General features: G+C 37.1%; 1 protein-coding gene across 1 annotated transcript in view; it reads right to left on the bottom strand.

The window, feature by feature from the left end:
- The window catches only part of CRB1 (crumbs cell polarity complex component 1), a 164,628-nt gene that overhangs the window by 26,743 nt on the left and 119,107 nt on the right, over positions 1 to 18,778 (bottom strand). The window contains 3 exon segments of the mRNA XM_017864633.1: positions 8,687 to 8,813; positions 12,304 to 12,432; positions 15,396 to 16,302. Of these exon segments, the coding sequence (XP_017720122.1) occupies positions 8,687 to 8,813; positions 12,304 to 12,432; positions 15,396 to 16,302 (1,163 nt within the window).

Genomic DNA, 18,778 nt, shown 5'->3' with positions numbered 1-18,778 from the left:
TGCAGTGGCCAGATCTCAGCTCACTGCAAACTCCGCCTCCCGGGTTTACGCCATTCTCCTGCCTCAGCCTCCCGAGTAGCTGGGACTACAGGCGCCCGCCACCTCGCCCGGCTAGTTTTTTGTATTTTTTTAGTAGAGACGGGGTTTCACCGTGTTAGCCAGGATGGTCTCGATCTCCTGACCTCGTGATCCGCCCGCCTCGGCCTCCCAAAGTGCTGGGATTACAGGCTTGAGCCACCGCGCCCAGCCCCATGCTTCTCTTTCAATCAGTGCATAAGTATTCTCTACACTATTTCTGAAATATGGCCATTCACATTCTATTGGAATGCTTCCAGGGATGGGAGTTCTGTTTGGTGCAAATCAATGCATTACATTATTGAGTACTTCTAATGTTAACTTGCTTCCTCTTATGCTGACTTGAAATCTTCTTTCAACAAATTATATCCCTTTGTCTTATTTATGCTTTCTGTATTAATATGGAACAAATCTATTTTTCCATTCTCATGATAATGTTTCAAATATGTGAAGGCAGTTTCGTGCTTTCCTTAAGTCTTCTCTTTCTAGACAAAATATCCCTTTATCCTTATACTGTTTACAAAAAGTAACTAACTGTTGGGTACTATGCTCACTACCTGGGTAACAGGATCATTCATATGCCAAACTTCAGCATCACACAATATACCCATGTAACAAACCTGCTAAAATAAACTAAAATGCCCTTTTCTAGGCCCTGGCATTCATCAATGTTTTCCCCAGAATATAGTGCCCAGAAGTAAAACCTGGGCACTTTTGAATTGATGCTGTCAGTGCAGAAATCAGAAGGAAAACCATGTATCTTGCTCTGGGACCAAATACCTATGCGTTTACAATCTCAGATTACCTTCTTAAAATTACAGTTTCCACTTCTGTGGACAAAGTAGCTTCTACTAGACTAACTCTTCGGCATATAACAGCAATAAAATCCAGATGGAATAGCAAAAACAACAATCTGAGGGCGCTCAGATAATAATCAAAAGTATGCATTGACCTGTATGAGAATTTGAACTAAGAAGAGCAGAGGGCACTATGTGATTTTTATTTTTTTGGAGTGCAGTCCCTGCTCAACACCATGCCAGTTAACTAAAACTAGGAGAGACATTTGCAATCTTACAGGCTTGAAGAACCAGAGAAAAGAGTTAGGGTTTACCATAGCAGCTGGAAACTGAAGGAAAAATTCTAGAAAAGAGAGAGCTACAGGGGTGGAGCCTCAACTTCTGAAAATGATTTCTGCTCAAATCTCTGGTTAACCCTTGTAATATGCCCATGTAGAGTACACTCCAAGTCACCCAGCTAAAGACAAAATAACTGAGCAGAGATTGCAGCTGTGACACACTATGAAGGGCACAGCTACAGGGCTAGAAGTTTGATTCAGCTAAGTGACTGCCTGCCAAAATAAAATAATATTTTTTCTGAAGAATAAAAGAATTCATAGTCTCTGCATTGTATAAGCTACAATGACCAGGATGCATTCCAGAATTACTAGATAAACAGAAAAATGAAACCCATATACAAGAGGAAATTTAATAAATGGAGACCAATCACAAGATGACCTAGGTGTTGTAATTAACAGAAAAGGATTTTAAAGCAGCTGTCATAACTATGATGTTACAAAGGGAAAATAAAAATGCACACTGACATAGGTGCTATTCTTTTGACATTGTTGTAAATACCACTACGAATAAACACTTATTTGTATTCTTAAATATCCTGCATTTTCTCACTTAGCTGTAAGTATATCATGATAAATTTTATTCTAGGTACACTACACATTTATCCTCATTAAAATAAAAATATTCAAATAAGGAAGCAATATAATTTCTTCTCAAGATCCCCATGTTACTGTAAAGTGATCATTCTTTTACAGACATTTGTAGAGCTGAGTTAGATATGTTAGATGGCCTCTGGCCTTGAGCAGTTTATTATTTAATGTTGTTTTTGTGTGTACATGCATAGATGATTACCAAATAATAAGCACTAAAAAAAGAAGTACAAAATAACAAGAAAGTGCAGGAATAAAATAGTAAGCTTTTCCTAGGGCAATCAGGGAAAGGATCCTAGAAGAGTCTATACAAGATCGGAGATTTCTGGAAGGACAAAAGCATGTCAGGCAGAGAAGAAGGGAATGACAGGTTAGGTGGGAGGAACAGTATGAAAGGGAAGAGCTGTGGCAGCTGTGAAAAGTTCAAAGGGAGGTGCAAAGTTCCATGTGGCTGGAGAGTGGAATTTGTGAGAGCACAGGTAAGAAATGAGGTTGGAGAGAGTTTGTGTCACATTTATAAAGGGCTTGAACCTAAATTGTATATGGAGACCAAATTTACACTACCCAGATGTTGTGGGAATCCCCAAACTGAGAACACAAAAACAGGCACTAGACCAATGGAACTCCTGGCTTCCTAGCAAAAATCTAAAGCTAAGACTGTAGTCAAGGGCATTTATGCAACTCAGCCACAAAGATCCCACAGGAAAAGAAACATCCTCTTAAAGTTGTTTTGCTCATAAAAAAAAATTACAAACCACAAGAAGAAAACTCTGTTGTGAATAAAATTCAGCAGAAACAAAAATAGGAGGGTGAGCACTCCAAGACCCTGAAATAACACAACAGTCTGAAAGACACTATTAAATAGGTTCCTAATTATGTGAAAGTAAATTGAAGGTAGCAATTACAGAAAAAAAAAAACCAAAAACAGGACACCAAAAAGAGAAAAGATTGATTTGTAACATAAAAAAAGTCAGAATTTTTAAAAGTAATTTAAAATTTAAAATCTATCAGTGGATTATATGTGGACTACCAGTGCTTGGAAGATAGCTATAGGGAATATACGCAGAATGCAGCACATAGAGTAAAAAAGATACTATGAAAGAAGGTGTGGCAGACAGACTTTTTTTTTCCCCGAGACAGGACCTTGCTCTGTTGCCCAGGCTGGAGTGCAGTGGTGCCATCATGGCTCATGGCAGCCTCAACTTCCCAGGTTCAGGTGATCCTCCCACCTAGCCTCAGCCTCCTTAGTAGCCGGGACTACAGGCACATGCCAAGCTAATTTTGTATTTTTTCTTTTCTTTTTTTTTTTGCAGAAAGGGGATTTTACCATGTTGCCCAGTTGGCTTGGAAATCCTAGACTCAAGTGATCTTACTGCATAGGCCTCCCAAAATGTTGGGATTACAGATGAGAGCCACTGCAACCAGCTGGCAGACACCCTTTTAAGTGAACCCCCCATGGTTGGTCCCCACCTCCTGGTGTTTACACCTTGTGTGCCCCTCTCCCTTTGAGTGTAGATAGAACCTGTGACTTGCTTTTGACCAACAGACTATGATAACGATGAGGAGAAATATGGAGGAGAAATATGTGATTATATGTACACAATTACATAATTATGTTATATAAAATGGTAACATCCATCTTGCTGGAATCTCTCCCTCCTTTTTTGGCTTTGAGGAAGTAAGCAACCATGTTGGGGAGCCCCAAGTGGCAAGGAGCTGAGGGCTGTTTTCAGGAATCGAGGGCTACTTCTGCCATCAGCCTCAGTGAACTTGATCCCTGAGTTCACTCCAGAAGTGGATACCCCCTTGGTTCAGCTCAGATGAGACCACCTCTCTGGCTCACACCTTGAATGAATGCTGTCTTGTGAGACTCTGAGCAGAGGACCTAGTTAAGTCATGCCTGGGCTCCTGAACACAGAAACTGTGAGATAATGAATGTGTGTTGTTTTAAGCTGCCAAGTTTGAAGTAATATTGTTGCAGAGCAGTAAATAAATAATACAAATGGATTACATACACAAAGAATGGAATATAAAACTCAATAGATCTATAATATATATTCCAAATATATACATTCGGATATGCCTCTTGAACTCCAGAATGGAATATGCACACTGATTAATAACTGTATTTAGATATCCAACAGATCTTAAATTCATTCGTTTATTCAATCAACGAAGGTATTAAAAATATTATCCACCAAATTTAAGTTATCACCCCCTTAGACCCACAACTTCTCCCAAACAATCATGCTTCAAACTTATAAAATCTTTCTTCTCTACAACTATTTGTGGTAGTGCAAAATCTCGTTTTTTCTTTATCACTGCAGCAGCCTCCTAGCTGTTTCTTTCTGGGTCCAGTCGTGCCTTTCTTTAAAGCCATTCTCTATGTAGAAGCCCAAGGGATCTTTCTAAAGTGCAAGTACAATCATGACATTTTTCTTATTTGAAACCCTTCAAGGATTCTCCATTTCTCTTATGGAAAATACCAAGGTCTCTGCCAAAGTGTATAAGGGCTTACTCCTGCTTCCTTCTACAGCCCAATCTTTCAGCACTGCCACCCTGTGATACCCCTGCCACAGTGCACAACCTCTCCAGCCCCTTCTGCCTGAAACACAAGTACTGTGCCGTTGCTTCTTCCACAGTCTAACTCCCTCAAATCTTAGCTTAGGCTTCAGGAAACTTCCCTTAACCTTCTATATCCACCTGTAAGACTGGACAACATGCCTCTCCCACATGCTCCCTTACAGCTGGTACTCAGTTACATCCTAAGACTATTTGTTTAGCCATATTTTCTTTTTTTTTTTTTTTTTTTGAGACAAAGCCTCACTCTGTCGCCCAGGCTGGAGTATAATGGTGTGATCTCGGCTCACTGCAACCTCTACCTCCTGGGTTAAAGTGATTCTCCTTCCTCAGCCTCCTGAGTGGCTGGGATTACAGGTGCCCACCACCACGCCCAGCTAACTTTTGTATTTTAGTATAGACAAGGTTTCACCATGTTGGTCAGGCTGGTTTCGATCTCCTGACTTCAGGTGATCTGCCCGCCTCAGCCTCCCAAAGTGCAGGGATTACAGGCGTGAGCCACCACCCCCAGCCTAACCCACATTCTTTACCATAACTTCAGCTTATTTTGAGCAAGCATTGTGTCTAAATCATAGTTCTACTCCCAGGACCTAGTATACAGTATGGCAAATAGTAGATATACATTAAACATTTGTTGAATAAGTAAAAAAGCAGAGAAGTAAGCTAGTTTATATTAGTAGTAATATTGGCAGTTGAGAAACAGATTTCTTCACTGATTTCCTACCTAACTCACTAAACTCAAATTTTATGCAGCACCATTTGCAGAAAAGGTTTCATTTTAATATTGCAAAATTAAAGCATAACAGTTTCTATTTTAAAACCTAGAAATAGCCAAAAGATCTTTTAAGAAAATTTAGTGAAGAATTTGGAAGATAAAAGATTTTGGTTGACCTTGTATTGAAAAAAGATAATTGAAAAGATAATGTATTTAAAATGGCTTATCACGGTTCCTGGCACAGAGTAAGTCCTCAATGGTGTTAATCGAACTTAATTGTCTCTCCATGCTCCTCAAACACCGATTTTTCCAAATTTGTCTATTCTCTCTACTTCCCTATTTTGCAAAAGGGAGGGTAATAAAACCCACTTGCCATGTACGCACACAAAGAAGAAGGCATGGCCAAACATAGAGACATAGCCCTGTTTAGTTTAATGTTAAATCTGAAAAATGGAGCAAAATGGAATTAGTTTTTATTCAATTAAATATAGGCTATGTTTTAGAAGCTTGGTCCAGAGGAGTTAGTGTAAAGTTCTGTCATTTGGGTAAAACAGTCCCTCCTTTGAACCAGGTTGAACAATGGCTAGATTTGGCAGGGACAATGTAAACCAATAATAAGAACAATTAAGGTTGTAATCAACTTTAGAAGGTCAACTAGAGGATTACTTGCCGGAGAGGAAACATACATGCGACTTTACTTGGATGCCACAGTGTTTACACGCAGTGACACTTTCGCAGAAAGAGATCGCGATTCAGGAAGATTAGCACTAGTACTTCTGTTGTGTGTGTGTGTGTGTGTGTGTGTATGCATGACTGGAGGACATTTTATCATACAAGACATAGTCAAGGCAAACAAATACAAATACCATTAGAAGATGAGAAAGAGAAGACACAGAAACAAAGGTTTTATTTTTCTGTGCAAATATGTAAAAGCCTTAGTCACACATATGCAGTTGAAAATACAGAAGAACAAAAAGAAAAGGGAAAACATTTTTTAAAGTGAGATACCTCACGACAACAAGACATTTGGAAAACAGAAAAGCAATTGACAATTACAGCGACACCAGAGGCCTCAGAATTGTGCAGAGGAAGAAATTGTGAGTGAATATTTCTTAACCATATTTGGTAGAGAACATATTACATTTGGAACAGCCTGTAAGTGTGTAAGTACAGATATGTCTAGAAGGGAGTAAATGTGAAAACTATACATAGGGTCTTTGACTATAATCTACTTTATGCTTATTGCAAATACTTGCGAATGCAAATATTGATGGGAAGGTTTTTCCCATGTCTTTTGTCACAAAATTTAACTTTGGAACAAATCATCTGAAGCAGCAGCATCACACATGCAGTCTTGGATGTGAAGAAAATGGATGAGTAAAAAGGAAAATCTTCACAATTAGTTGCTCCCAGTTTGAAATGATTGCCACTACTCCAAAAGATATGAATTTGCTATATAAAAATTATCTATTACTATCACAAGATAGAATACATTTTCTTTGCTTTCGTAGTATATTACTTCATACTATATGCTACATGTACTCTATAACAAGGATATTATTTTGTTCTTGTTTGTTTGAATGGTATATTTAAATTTACCTCAGTTATTCCCACAGAAAAACAACTTTCTTAACTGGGACTAAATAGATGTCATCCAAAGGATAAATTGTCCTCACGTTTTCAAACCAGGACAGCTCCTAAAGTCATAGACATATTTACAAACTGACATTTGGCAGGCCATTGTTATTTTAGTTGCTTTCTGAATTAATTCATAGGATCAAACTATTTTTCCTTTAAATGAACACAAATAACGTCTTCTTTGGAAAGGTGTATCTACACAAAGATATTTAGCATAAATGATAACATACTGGTGGAAACAATTAAAAAATTAACAAAGTTTTAAAAAATTATTGTTTTATAATCTCTGAAATCTTTATAATAAAGAATATATTAATTTTGCATATCTTATTTACTTTATAGATCTGTCATTTCAGGTATACATTTATTTTAAAATATAATGTCAAATATATTTTGGTTATGATGTATACTATGCTTTCAATTTTTTCAGAAGATACTTAAGAAAATATAAATGTTACTTGCAAATCTTAGAAACCATGCCTCTAAGAAAATTCAAGTTTACAATTATATACTTTTAAATTTATGTATAAACTCAGTCTTATTTTATTAATATTCATGAAAAGCAACTGAAATTAGTCCATGTGATAGAAAAGTCAAGGAGCTCATAAATTAGAACAATTAACAAAAACAATTTTCTATTTCTTAGGAAAAGGCAGAAGTATGTGCAGGAAAAGAAATAGAGAAAGGATTATTTGTAACTTTGTTAGAGGGACTGTTTTATGGAATCCAAAATTATACCAGTGAGGTATAATTCGAGTACTGATACTAGATAATTGTTTTTCTACAATTTTAGGGACTCGATGTAAATTCCTGAGTTCTCTCTCTATATATCAGAGAACTGGTAACAATTCACTTGAATAACTTCATGTAAAAACATAGATGGATATAATCAGTAGTTCTCTTTTTTTTTTTTTTTTTTCTAGACTGAATCTCACTCTGTCGCCCAGGCTGGAGTGCAGGGGTGCAATCTTGACTCATTGCAACATCTGCCTCCCAGGTTCAAGCAATTCTCCTGCTTCACCTTCCTGACTAGCTAGGGTTACACGCATGTGCCACCACTCCCAGTTAATTTTTGTATTTTTAGTACAGATGGGGTTTCGCCATGTTGGCCGGGCTGGTCTCAAACTCATGGCCTCAGGTGTTCCGCCCACCTTAGCTTCCCATAGTGCTGGGATTATAAGAGTGAGCCACCGCACCTGGACTGTAATTCTCAATTTTTGTGTCATAAATAATAGATAAGACTGAAAGAACAGAAATGAAAATAGAATCATAGTGATTGAGGGCAACTTACAATGTGAAAATACATGTACCCAGAAATGGAGTGGGAAGAAATTGCAGTGGTCATTCATGTATAGAAGTGTTAAGAATGATAATATATCTGTACTAAATACAAACAATAAGGAGATATTTCTAGTTATATTAAGAACACTGTTTTCATATTTAAAGCTAGAATAGGAAAATACTTTTTTATTATACTTTAAGTTCTAGGGTACATGTGCACAACGTGCAGGTTTGTTACATATGTATACATGTGCCATGTTTGTGGGCTGCACCCATTAACTCATCATTTACATTAGGTATATCTCCTAATGCTATCCCTTCCCCACTCTCTCCACCCCACGACAGGCCCCGGTGTGTGATGTTCCCCACCCTGTGTCCAAGTGTTCTCATACAGACAAAGTACTTCCGATATGTTTAAAATAAGCCTTGAATTTATTGTAATTATTGAGATAGTTTTATTTCCATGTTTTCCCCAGAGATCTAAAACTAATCAAGGCATTTTTTGAAATTCAATGGCTTGTTTTTATTTGGGAATGTTCAAATATATGTTAATAATCTTCCTGTTCACCCCACTCAACAACTGGCTCGTCATTCATGCGCAAAATGAGGTAAGAAAGAAGCTGAAAAAGATTCTGCCAGAATAAGAGAGAGACATAAAAGGAGAGGTCGCTTACGTCCACCTCGCAGCGCTCGCCAGCAAAGGCAACATCACAGAGGCACTGGAATTTGTTGAGTAAGTCCTGGCACAGTCCTCCATTGACACACGGATCAGAGGCACACTCATCAATGTCCTTTTCACACCTTCAAAATAAACAGAACAACAGAAACCCAGGTCCCTGTTGAATACGTTGGTTGTGAAATGGGAAGAAAAGTTTGCCTTGTCTATCTGGAACAACATAGTCTTATCTACCCATCCACATGTACTTTATATATACTTGATAATGTCGGAGATGTTTCTTAAAATTTCTTTAACACATTTGGGGTTTAATGGAAATAGTTTGTACACATATGTATACATATACACACGGAATTAATTAGAATGAGAAAATAGATGCAAATATTTAGAAACCAAGAGAAAAGTGGGCCATGCATACACCAGTGTCACGCTCAAGAGCATTAGTGGGGTTGTCACCTTATATAAATGTTCACTTTATTAGGGGCACAAGGAGAGAGGCTGTATTTTGTCATCTGGAGTCTGCAGGGCAAGCCTACATTCAGGCTATCAGGATCCTCAAGCATCAGAGCTCTCAGGCTAAGAGAAAAGCCCACCAAAGAGAAACGAAACAACAACAACAACAACAAAAACAGAAGAAGAAAATGAAGGAGGAGGAAGAGGAGGAGGAGGAGAAGGAGGAGGAGGGGGTTTATTCTGAGAGATTTTGAACTATTTTCCGTGGAAATCCTTTTTTTCTAACAAAAGCAAAATTTGATAATTAGAAGATTGTACTTGCTAATAAATCTGCATTCCAACAGCCAAGCATAATTTCTGAAATGTTGAGGTAGAATGACTTTCAAAAGCCAAATTTTCCAAGACAAGTGACATCAATTCTCAGGTAAATTGAAGTTTTCTTCTTCCTGGGACGTTGTCATTTTTTAACCTAATTTTCCACCAAGAATTTGTTTTTCTGTATATTCATGGATTAAGCCACCAATCATGTATTCAGTCACTCAGTGGACATTTATTTAACATATACTATGTGACAAACACTCTGCTAAGACCTTGGGACAGAACAGTAACTAAAGCGGCTATTTTACTTTTGAAAATTTGTATAAAATCTTAGCTCCAAGATCTCTACAGTGCAGCTTATAATGTTGAAATTTGTTGTAAACAATTTTTAATTTTCCCTTATTCTTTCCTTCACCTTCCAAAATGTAAAACTTGCACGTATGGGCCAGAGACTAATCACTAGGCTCAAAATGAAAGGGGATGAGGTAGTGGGGCAAGGCCAGCCCAAGGTATAAAGGAAAACAAAGATTTCTTCCAAGAAAAACACCTCCTTATCCCGTTGGATACCAAGCATAGCTGAGACATTTTGTTTTCCTTTTTTGGCTTATGCTTCTGGACTGGAGGGAGACTTCTCTGATTAGATCTGAGCAAAACTTGACAACTCTCAGAAGCCTGCCAAGCATTCTCGGTCTTGGGTGGGCCAGAGTGTTCACATCATCCATCATTCAAAACCTGTCAGGATGACACTAATTTGGAGGTTTAATCAAGGCAGGAGAGAAGCCAATTTATTTGAGGATAGCTTTTCAATATCCTTGGATGCAACAGAAGTCACATTTCCCTAGGCCATGGGAGATAGCCCACAATTTTCTATTTTCCTCTAACTACTCCATCACTTTCTCACCTATTTTTCTGTTGAACTAAACAGTCAACAATAGATACACATGTATTGTCAGCATCATTGTCGTTTTTATTAGAGGTTAATTAATGCATGGAAAGCAAAAATAAATCTACTAACATCCAGTCAATTAAGTAATGATGGTGAAGGACTTTGAAAGCATAGAATCTACTGAACACAGGTTCAATGTTTTAGAAATATCTAGCATCACGTAAGTTTTTCCAGTAGAAAAGTCTCCTGGGAAAATAAGGAAAACTCTAAGCTTTCTTTTCTTTCTATGTTTCAAATATATTTGAATTTAAATGCCAAATATAAATTTTGTAAACTAATAAATATCAGAGGACACTGAAATGTTTGTTGTAAATGGAAACAATGCGTGAGTGGCAGAGAAAAATAATCCAAGGTTTTGGATGAGTTCTATGCACTGTGCCATTAGGCAGAAACTGTGATGTTCAACCAGGAAGCAACCCGCACTTGACAATAGTTGAATTACTCAGAATTAATGACAAGAAAATATTTGCAATATTTTGAAAGATACATGGAATTGGAATACAACTGAATGGTCTCAGTTAATAAGTTGCAGAACCAAAATTGGTGCAACAGAAAGCAGAATGTGATTCAAGGCTATCTCCTTCCATGCACATACAGACTTGGAATGTCTGTACCACATAGAACCAACCACAGAAGGCAGGCTGCAAATAAAAGAGAACGTTGGAAGGGTAAAATTCAGGTGTACCCTAGACTCCCCGCTGTTTTGTAAAAGTGGCAAAAGATCTGTATCTTTGTGATGCAAAAGAGGCCAGCTTAAAAACAGAAAATTCAAGTGAATCCAAAGGGCACTTGCCAGAGAGCACTCATATATCCATTATTTTATTAACTATGCTTATGGGAAATATTGATTCAGTCAAAATATCTTTGTCAAATATGTCTGAGCTTAGTTTATTTGATTTTTTTAAATGTAGGAAGTTTGATCAGAGACCACTGTGTCTTACCCTAGGTGACACACGAGATGGAAGAACATCTTTCTCGTTAAAAAAAAAAAATGTGGTGAGCAAAGATTTATTCACACAGTTATGCTGGCACATCAAATAGAAGAGCAGAGGCTTTGAAGGCAGCTCAACCTTACTGCAGCATACATGTGGATAGGTCCTTCATACATCACTTAACCTCTCAGCCTCAGTTTACACATATGCAAAATAAAAATTATAAAACCTTCCTTACAGAGCTATAAGAATTAGAGATGGTATTTGTAAGGTGCGTGGCACAGGTTAACTATTTATTATCTGCTTATATAGTATCTGTATTTTATAGAGCCCTGGTTCATAACTGTTTTGGGGACATAAATCCCTTGGAGCAGCTGATAAAAACTATTCAGTATGCATTCTTTCTACCCCTGAACTTACCCCTAGCCACTCAAATACATATTCTAATTTCCCTGTATTTTCAGCAGGTCACAGATTGCCTGAAGCCATTGACCAACTCCATTTTAAGAATTCCTGTATGAGGTGAAGTGTTGAAGAATTTTTTTGGGAAAAGTAGAATCATATGGATAAGGTATATACTTTTGGGTTGTAGGCAATTCTATGAGGCAATCTTTTAGTTGTAATTTATCTTACTTCTACAGCAACCATATTTGCATCACGTATTAGAGTTAGTAACAAAAAAAGAGACATGAATTCAGAAGTACTTATAAGAAAGAAAAATAGCACATTATACATTTTTTAAAAAACATTTTCCCTATTTGAAGTTTTGTCTAATAAAATGTTCTCTCCTTTGACCTAAATTGTAGTTTTTCTTCTTTTTTATTGTTTCACTCTGTGTGAACCTCTATTTCAGCATAGATTTTCCTATGGGAACTGAGATAAAAAATTAGAGGAGAAAATGAACTTTGAGTAATCCCATCATTCTTATCCCAGAGTTCTCTTCCAGGAAGCTCTAATGTGACTCACCGTTCTCCAGTAAAACCTGGCCGGCACATACATTTTAATTCAGCCTGGAACTCTGTGCAGTTGCCTCCATTGTAGCAAGTGAGATTTGTCTCCTCATTCCCACAGACTGTTGAGGGTAATCTGCTCTGTCTGGAGAGATAAAAGCAACAGCCACAGCTGTTCATCTTGTTCATCTCATTCAAGAAAACTTTTTTGATAAATTCATGTATGTAGTCAGTGCCAAGCTAATTAAGTACTCAGGCTGGAGGAGCTACAAATGCTTAATTGTGCTGCATTATACAAGAATTGCTTTCTCCAGTAAAAAGCTCCTGCTGGAGGGTACTATGACAAGCATGGCTATACATCTTCCATTTCTACACAGTTTTCATTTGTGAGATAAGATCTATGCCATGGGGTGGCAATAAATTTTGGGTTGGAAAAGAACTTGCTATAACTAGATTTGCTGCTGCTTTGCTAATAAATCAATAAAGGCCGTAAGAAAATTGCATCTCTACAAAGGCCAGGAAAGCAAGGACAGCACTCTAGTACCCAAGCACTCATGTGATTTCTCTATTGGCTTTCAGAGCTGAACTCCAGTTGCCCTGCCAAGACTTGCTGCTCCCTATGTAATAATTCATAGCTTCGAAGAATGCAAGCCAAATGCTGTCCAGGAGCTTTGTATATAGCACACGATGGTAACTGCATGTGAATTCAGAGTGTGGCTCTCTGGTATGGCAACAAAGCTTTACATGTTAAAGAATCTTTATAAAAGGCGGAACAAGTGTTAGAAGTTAAGCAGAACTTCACTGTAAGACAAAATCTAGTAGTGTGAAGGGACTGATGTTTAAAAAGAATTTAATAGTGTTGCTTAGGCCCTTTGACCCACTGTGTATGTGCATGGCATCAGATAACTAATAAATATTCAGGAAGTGTAAAATGAATTGAATTTTGCTCCTGTTGTGTGTGCTGCAGCTAATGTGGGTAGACTAGCTTATATGATGCTAAGTATGTCTCTTCCCACAAGAGCTAATCAATTCTACTTTAAAAAGAAGATATCATAAAGACTTTTCAAAAGAGTAAAAAATGTCAACCAGCTTTGAAAGAGGTCAATTAGCAATGCAAATATGAAGCTTTGTATACATCTTGGTTTTAATAAACAATTCCTGAATCTCATTAGAAGGTACTTTTGAGGGCTTTCGTCTTTCAGAACTTGACTTTGATGAATTAGGCAGAAAGAATTCTAGAGTACTACTTACTAGGGTCTATGTGTTTATTTTACTCGTCAAAATTCACAGTGAAATGTACTGAATTTGATCCTGAATTCTTCTTGCTTTTAAACAGGCAGGATAACTGTTGGGAACACTTAGCACCTATAACGGTGCCTTGCTTTCTCAGGCTCAGAACAACAGTAACTGTTAGGGAGAGATGTACAACTTCGTATAGGCATGCCTACATGTTATGTTTGCCAGGAGATTCATGCAATTAAGGTACCACCTCTGAATTAGTGTAATGTCTACAGGCTGCCAACCCATTCCAGGTGTTCTTGCCGAAGTTCTGGAATGTATTACTTGTTAATAATAACCCTCTCACCTCCCCATAATGACTCAATTATTTAGTAAATTTAAAGCGGTGTAAGTTGTAAAAACAATAATAACTTCTTACATGGAAATACTGAAGCAATGTGACTTAGAAGAAAAATACTCTTTCTTATCTCTGTTTATATAGCCTGAAATGGAGGTGGTTACAAGAACTAAAATACTGCTTTTGTAGTTGTAGAAAAATGTGAAATACTTTGAAATGGGCAAAGAATATCACTGCGTATTCTTTCAATGCAGTACTGGGTTTATATAAAGGACTATCTAGGATTATCCACTTTTGCAATGGTCTGCGCCTTATATTTTCTTTGCTAAGCTATATTACAATTCTGTAAGTTGTAAAAAACAACATTAATATGAAAATCTTGTTTATCAAAATGCAAATCCATTTATCTGTAGTGAGCCATACAACTGATTATCACACTATAGAAAAGATGACTTCAAATACTAGTTTTCTTGCCCTATGGGATATTAAACAGCTTTGTATTTATTAGTAAATTCATTCACTCATTTTTGTTTGTATATATACATATACATATTCTTTAGTTTGTCCTTCGAATTAGTTTTTATATCTTACTAGTTTCCTCGATAATTAATGACAAAATAATTGAAACATGTTTATTTTATATTTGAGAATTATAATACCACTGTTTTGAAATTACAGTTGACCCTTGAACAACACATGTTTGAATGGTGTGAATTCACTTATACGTGGATTTTCTTTCACCTCTGCCACCACTGAGACAGTAAGACCAACTCCTTCTCTTCCTCTTCATCCTAATCAACATGAAGACAATGAGGATAAAGATCTTTGACCATCAATTTCCGCTAATGAATAGTAAATATGTTTTCTCTTTCCTATGATTTTCTTAATAACACTTTATTTTCTCTAGCTTGCTTTATGGTAAGAAGACAGAAGAATATGACACACAAAATATGTGTTAATTGACTGTGTTATTGTTAAGGATTCTGGTCAACCAGGCTGATAGTTACGTTTCGGGAGAGCTAAAAGTTAAATGTGAATTTTCAACTGCACGTCGGCACCTCTACCCCCGGCATTGCTCAAGGGTCAGTTGTATACTTTAATGTACTCTTTTCGGGATTTTATAGTATTTACCTGCCTGAAATAGCCCAGGGCATTATTTTAACAATAGAAGTCACGCCTTCCCTAACAATACTACATTTCAGCTTTTGCATTTATTGTAAATGTATTTGTTTCCCAAGGCCTTGAAGCTGTCAGACCCTGGGGCTACAGTTCATGAGACACATTTTCACACAGATGACTGAGAAAATATTTTGCTGAAAGTCTGACTTAAACACTACCTTTCTGACTTGTAGAATATCCTAGTACGTGAGATCCTGTCTTAACATGACCAAGTTGTGATGGAAGTGACCAGTGTTAGCCCTGTTCAGCACAGTATATATGTATACCTCGAGGAGATAGCATTCCAATTTGACAAGAACAGTGATGCAGAGTACAGCTTCAAAGACCAAGCTTCATATGGACTTTATGCTCACCTGCAAAATTTTCCTGTAAAATTTCCAAAACAGAGGCAAGAATAGCCATTAGTATCACTAATGCAGGTGGCTCCATTTGCACACTGGTGATTCTGGCAGTTGTCTATATCCACTTCACAGTTCACACCAGTGTATCCAGGCTCACATGTGCAGTGGTAGGCTGCAACTCTGTCAGAGCAGTTGCCATGGATACAGGGATTTGAGAAGCATTCATCAATGTTGAGTTCACAGTGTTTCCCTGACCACCCCAAGGGACAGGAGCAATGATAAGAGCTATAGATGTCTTCACAGTTTCCTCCATGCAAGCAGGGGTTGGAGTTGCAGACACTTAATTGCAAACACCCAGTGACCACTGAATTGGTAGAGATTTTGAGAAATCGCTCTTCCTGAGGTTTATTAGTGAAACCATCAACATTTTCAAAGTAAGAGAGATAAATGCCTCCGATTTCTATTGTACTTAGACACCCTTGCAGGCCCTTTATGTTGTCAATAGCTCCATCACCCACATAAATATCTGTATTATCCTTCAAAAAGTTGAGGCTTCCGGTAGCAATTGTGCTGGTCACAAATGGTGTTTGGTTGTCCACTTCCATTTGCCACCTGGAGGTCTGGGACAGTGGGTCTGTCATGGAAAGAGTCACTTCATGCCACATGCCATCATTCACTGACTGCAAACTTGTCAGACTTAGCATATAAAAGCTGTTGCCACTTTGCAATTGAAAGAATAATCTGGAATCTTGAATGCTAATATTAAGAAATTCAGGTTCTTTTTCTGCATGCAATATTATTATATTTGCATCCCTTGTTCTGAAACCAAATGTGATATTGGTGAGTTCTCTGGTAATATTCCCATTGCTTCTGAATAATATTTGACTGCTTTGTCCATTAAAAACAGCATTTGCAATACCTAATGAGACAAGGTGATAATAATCAGCAACTTTATTAAATCTATAGTTTGCTTAATTACCTTTATTAATAGTAATGATCATCGTGTTAATAACATTGCACATTGACTATCTGATACATGTTACATACTGTGCTAGTTGCTTTTATATTATTCCTAATATCAAACTTTTGAATACAGGTATTATTATTAACCCCATTTTATGGAAGAAGAAGTTGAGACTCACAGAATTTAAGTAATTTTGTTCATGGTCATGTAATTAATAAATAACAAAGCCAGAATGTCAAACCTGGATGGTTTGATACCAAAACTAAAACTACACATTTCTTTTCCAGTGAAATCCTAATGCATGCCAATTTTTATTTTGCATTTGCTCCCACAAATAAAGCACTGATAATTCATTTTACACATAAATAAATTGAGCCAAAAGAAATCGTAAATCTAGCTTGGTGACACAGAAAATTAACCGCGGAGTCTGGCTTCTGATTAAGCTGAAGAGTAGGCAGTTAAAAGTCGCATTTCAAATGACTGATTTATTTACCTGGTAAAACTCCAGTTATTTAACAAGCTGCAAATTCTGTATCTATACCCAAGTACTTTCATATACAACCATATCAATTGCTCTCCCACTATATGTGAGCACAGCACTTTGGGCAATCCTATTGCATTTCTCTATTACAAACTTTTTTCCCCATACTACAAGATGATTAGGGAGCAACTTGTTCTCTCTCTTAAAATACAGAATTCTATCTCAGCTTATGATCTCACATAATATTTTCTTGAGAAAACAGAGCTACCTCAGATATCCATCAAATCTGTAAGCCCAATATTATTTGGATCCACACTGTATTGTATCCTGCTGTAATAGATGTACTGTCTGTATTCCCACCAATGTCAACTCTACCAGTTATGCCCTGGGTCCTACTGATTTTCACCTTTTAAACATATTATTCCTCTATGCAATCTTTTTCTTTCCTTCATCATCATTTCCTCTTCCATTTTGCTGTTTCCCATTGATATACAAATATGTGCAATTGCTTTAATCTTAAAAAACAAAAATACATACAAAACAGTACCCTGACATCCCCCAATCCTGCTGCTTTTTTGTCGATTTTCTTTACCAGCAAAACTTCTAATAGTTTTATATCCCCATTGTCTCACTTTATCATTCCTCATTTTCTCTTTTATATATGCCACTCAAGCTTTTGTACCAGTCACTTCACTAAAACCTCGTTCATGGTTACAATGAATGACCTCTACGTTACTCAATGCAGTGGCCAATTATCTATTCTTATTGTATCACACTTTTCAGTAGCAAATGACCTGAAAACAGTATGATTACATTATCAGGTGCTACACCCAACCACCATCATCTTTCATTAAGACTAACTACTTCTTAGTGTCCCTGCTTCTGCTGCTCTGCAGATCAATATAACAACCACTCCTTAGTCAAGCTCCATTAGTTAGCATCACATCTAAAAAGAAATCCTAAATTCTAAACATAACTACAAGAGTGTACATGATCTGAGCCAGTTGTGGGTGTAATCTCAGCTATCTGGGAGGCTGAGGAGGGTAGATAGCTTGAAGTCAGCAGTTTGAGACCATCCTGGGCAACGTAAGACTCTGTCTCTCTTTTAAAAAAAAAATTCATGACAAAATTTTGCCATGTTAAAAAAAAGCATCTACATGATCTGACTTCTGATTAACTGTCCAATTCCAATTCCCACCACTCCCTTCTTCATTAACATGACCCAGCCACAGTTTTTCGCTATTCAATGAAGATACACCAAGCTTGTTCCCAAAGCAGGCCTTCTACGCTTGCTGTTACTTATACCTGGAATACTATTTCCCCAGATCTTCTTATACTTGGCTCTTCTTTGTGTTAATATCTCCTCAAATGTCGCCTCCTCTGAGAAGCTTTCCCTGACTATCCGAGTTAAAAAAAACTGCCTCCCTGCATTCACTGTCTATGCTTAATTTTCTTCATGGTTCCCATTCCACTTAAAATTATGTTTATTTGTTTACTTGTTCCTTGACTGTCTTTCTGCACTAGGACATAAGCTTTATGAAACCAAGGATCTTCTCTGTCTAGGTTATCACTAAATCCCTATGCCTATGCCTGTGTGTCCCTGATGTATAGTAGGTGCTCAGCAAACATAATTAAATGAATACTCTATGAAAATAACTTCATCCTGTATCCTGAAAAGTGAGATAATGATTAGAAATCACGGCAGGAGAAAATTTCAGTGTATCATTCAAGTGTATTATTTGACTTAAGTAAGTCAATTCCCTGGATCTTATTGTTTTTTACTCTGTGTGTGTGTGTGTGTGTGTGTGTGTGTGTGTGTTTTCAACCAGGTTTGGAGTTGGTAATTTAGGGAAAAAAAGAGCAACAAGTGTTTCATTATATGTTTTTAAGTAAATGTTAAAATGAAAAAAATCTCATTAATTCTCCAACTCTGAAATGAAGACTATGGTC

Source organism: Rhinopithecus bieti, unplaced genomic scaffold (genome assembly GCF_001698545.2).
Source record: "Rhinopithecus bieti isolate Rb0 unplaced genomic scaffold, ASM169854v2 scaffold_74548, whole genome shotgun sequence".
NCBI classification, from domain to species: Eukaryota; Metazoa; Chordata; class Mammalia; order Primates; family Cercopithecidae; genus Rhinopithecus; species Rhinopithecus bieti.
Note: the sequence above shows the minus strand (reverse complement) of the source record. Positions and strands in the feature narration are given on the sequence as shown.